General features: G+C 57.2%; 1 protein-coding gene across 1 annotated transcript; it reads right to left on the bottom strand.

Annotated features, from left to right (window-relative positions):
- Window positions 1–487: 487 nt before the first annotated feature.
- Window positions 488–2,016, bottom strand: FAM187A (family with sequence similarity 187 member A). Its single transcript, XM_068212121.1, has one exon. It carries the CDS (start codon window positions 1,886–1,888, stop codon window positions 644–646), a length of 1,245 nt encoding a protein of 414 aa, XP_068068222.1. The 5' UTR covers window positions 1,889–2,016; the 3' UTR covers window positions 488–643.
- Between the last annotated feature and the right edge of the window lie 806 nt (window positions 2,017–2,822).

Here is a 2,822-nt window from a genome sequence, read left to right as displayed (position 1 = left end):
AAGTCCCCAGGGAGAGTCAGGCCTGGAGCTGCCTCTGTGTGTGAGCACCTCCTGGCTCATGCTGGGGCTTTGGGTGGGTTTGTTGCCCTTCAAGGACCCAATCCTGTTCCATCCCTGAGTGTGAGAGACACAGATTGTTTTCCATAGCTCTGTCCCTTCCTGACTTTGCTTCTCATGTCCTCACCAGGTGTTTGGTTCACTATCATCTACAGGGTTCAAGTGCCAGAGCATTGCTGGGACCCACAGTGCCCTCCCAGACAGCAGGATTTCTCTTGGGAATGCTGAAATCCTCAAGTCACATCCTCAGACAAAGGAGATGAGCCTGGAGGGCACATCCTGCTCCCTGCTGAAACCCTGCAGAGATGCCACGACCTTTGAGGGATGTCTAAGATAACTCTGTCAGACACGAATACTGACTCCCAGTTCTGTGCTGAGTTGGGTGAGTTAAAAACACCTCAAAAGCAGAGGCAGTTCTGAAGAAAATTGCCAGAATAATTTGGGGAAAAAATAGTTTTCCCTTCAAAAAGTCAAAACCAAACATTGAAAAAAATGTTGAAACCAAAACATATGAAAATGGTCCTCACATTGGAAACTTCCTGTGTGAGGCTGATCCAAGGTGTCCGAGTTTCCTGTGGGGGAGCTGCTATGACTTGGCCGCTTTCCTGAACACCCGAGAGCTGCAGTGGGACATGTGGATGAGGAAGAAGATGCCGATGATGATGGCAAAGCTGATGCCCACAGCTCTCACGACGAAGATTGTCTCGGGGTCGGTGGGGCTCCGCTGGCGCCGGGGCTGGAAGGTGACGCTGAGCTGGAAGCCGGCCACCAGCTCGCCCTCCCGCCAGCAGAAGTAGGTGGCTTTGTCCCTCCTGCGCACTCGCTGGAGGTGCAGGTGGTTCCCGTGGTCGATGAAGAGCCTCATGTGCTTCCTGACCCCCACGAGGTAGTGGGAGCGGTAGAGCCGGATGGAGCCCTTGTCCCAGGCCACGGCGTGCTCCGGCCGCGCTCCCGGGCACGTGATGACCAGGTCACTTTTGGGGGGCTGGTTGTGGTACTGGATGGGGACGCGGGGCAGCTCGGGCTTCTCGCCCAGCTTGTAAACAATGTTGGAGATGGACTGCACGCCCTCCTCGGCGACTTCCTTCTCTGGGCAAGGGGCCAGACAGCTCCGGATGGCCACCTCGGGGCTCCGGAGGTGGATGAGGCGCCGGAAGTGTGCGGGCACAGCCCTGGAGCCGCAGGAGGTGACGTTGGGCAGCGCTGTGCGGTACCGGGGCTTCAGCTGGGCACTCTGCACGTAGCAGAGCCCAATCCGCCGCTGCTCGCCCCGCACCCCGCAGCGGTCACAGCTGGTCCAATCCCAGAAGGTGGTGAAGAGGGTGAATTCCTTCCCTGTGTAGTCCTCTTGGACGTGCTGGTCATTATCCAGAAAAGCCACTGTGATCTGCCTGGCGGGCTGCACGTCCACGTCGTAGCCGTAGAAGAAAAGCCCTTCCTTGGTGCCACACAGGTAATGGCCCGAGTCCCTCACCTGGGCTCGGAACACGATCAGGCTGAACATGCGGATGCTGAAGCGCTTCAGGAGGTCGCTGCCCGCACGGACGTGGCTCGAGTCCACAATCACGGTGCCGTTGAAGTCTGTCAGCACCGTGGTTTTGTGGCTGTGCAGGCTCTTCTGGAAGTACCAGACAACAGAGGAGGCCTCCTCAGGCTTGCACTTGCAGGGCAGCTCAAAGGTCATGTCCGCCAAGTACGCGACGTTCTCGAATATCAGGAAGGCAGGACACGCCGTCTTCTTGAACACATCCCCTTTCTTCTCAATGGCAAAGGCCTGGAGAACATCCACCAGGGAGAGGAAAATGCTGGCTCCCAGCAGCCTCGTCCCCATCACTCCAGGTGCTGTCTGGCCCAGCAGAACTCACACAGCCCAGCCAGGGATCTGCTGGGAGCATCCTGCCCTGAGACAGCCCAGCCTCTGTCACCGTCTCTGGAGCCACCTGTCCCCAGCAGCTCTGGAGCGTTGTCAGCCGTGTGCCTGGCAACAATGGAGCTGGGCTGGATCAGTGGAACCCCCAACATCTCAAGATGGTTTGAGTTGGATGGGAACTTAGGGAGGATCTCCAGTGCAGATTAACACCTTCTTGGCTGGGAAGGTATTGGCTTTTGGGGCAGAGGGTTGTGCTTTAATGGCTGGGGCCTGTTAGAGAGGGCAAGAGAACCTTTGACCATGGACTGGCCAATCTAATGAGAGGGGCTTTAAATGGAAAGGCTTGGGGGTGGGTTCCAAAGGGGCAATGTTTGTGCCATTGCTTCCTCCTGGGGAGGAGACCAGGCCAGCCCACGGAGCCTGATGTTCCTTGGCTCGAGATGAGAATCACAGGGCAAACACCATCAGTGCAGTGTGTGGCTGTGGTGAAACCTCTCACACCCCACACGGTTTCTTGATCCCCTCTCTGAAGTGCCTGGACACAAAGAGTCACAGCATGGGGAACAAACAAGAACTAGAAATCTGAATGTGCAGTGGCAGGGCCATGATCCCACTGCAATGACAGTGACACAGTGGCACAGCTCACCTGACTGTTGTCATGGATGTTGTCATGGATGGCCATGGCCATGGGTCCCCCCACAGCCCTCACCTACACTCTGGGACATTCAGCAGAGGGCCCAGGCCTCCCACAGCAGAGGCACCCACAGGCCCTGGGATGATGGAGAAGGGGGATGGAGCCCAACCCCGGAGCAAGAGCCTTTTCCAGGCTCCCCACATGAGAGGAGGGCAGGAGAGAACAGCCACGTGTTAGCCCTTGGATTTGGGACAGAACAAT

The sequence above is a fragment of the Anomalospiza imberbis genome, chromosome 22 (genome assembly GCF_031753505.1).
Source record: "Anomalospiza imberbis isolate Cuckoo-Finch-1a 21T00152 chromosome 22, ASM3175350v1, whole genome shotgun sequence".
Taxonomy (NCBI): domain Eukaryota; kingdom Metazoa; phylum Chordata; class Aves; order Passeriformes; family Viduidae; genus Anomalospiza; species Anomalospiza imberbis.
Note: the sequence above shows the minus strand (reverse complement) of the source record. Positions and strands in the feature narration are given on the sequence as shown.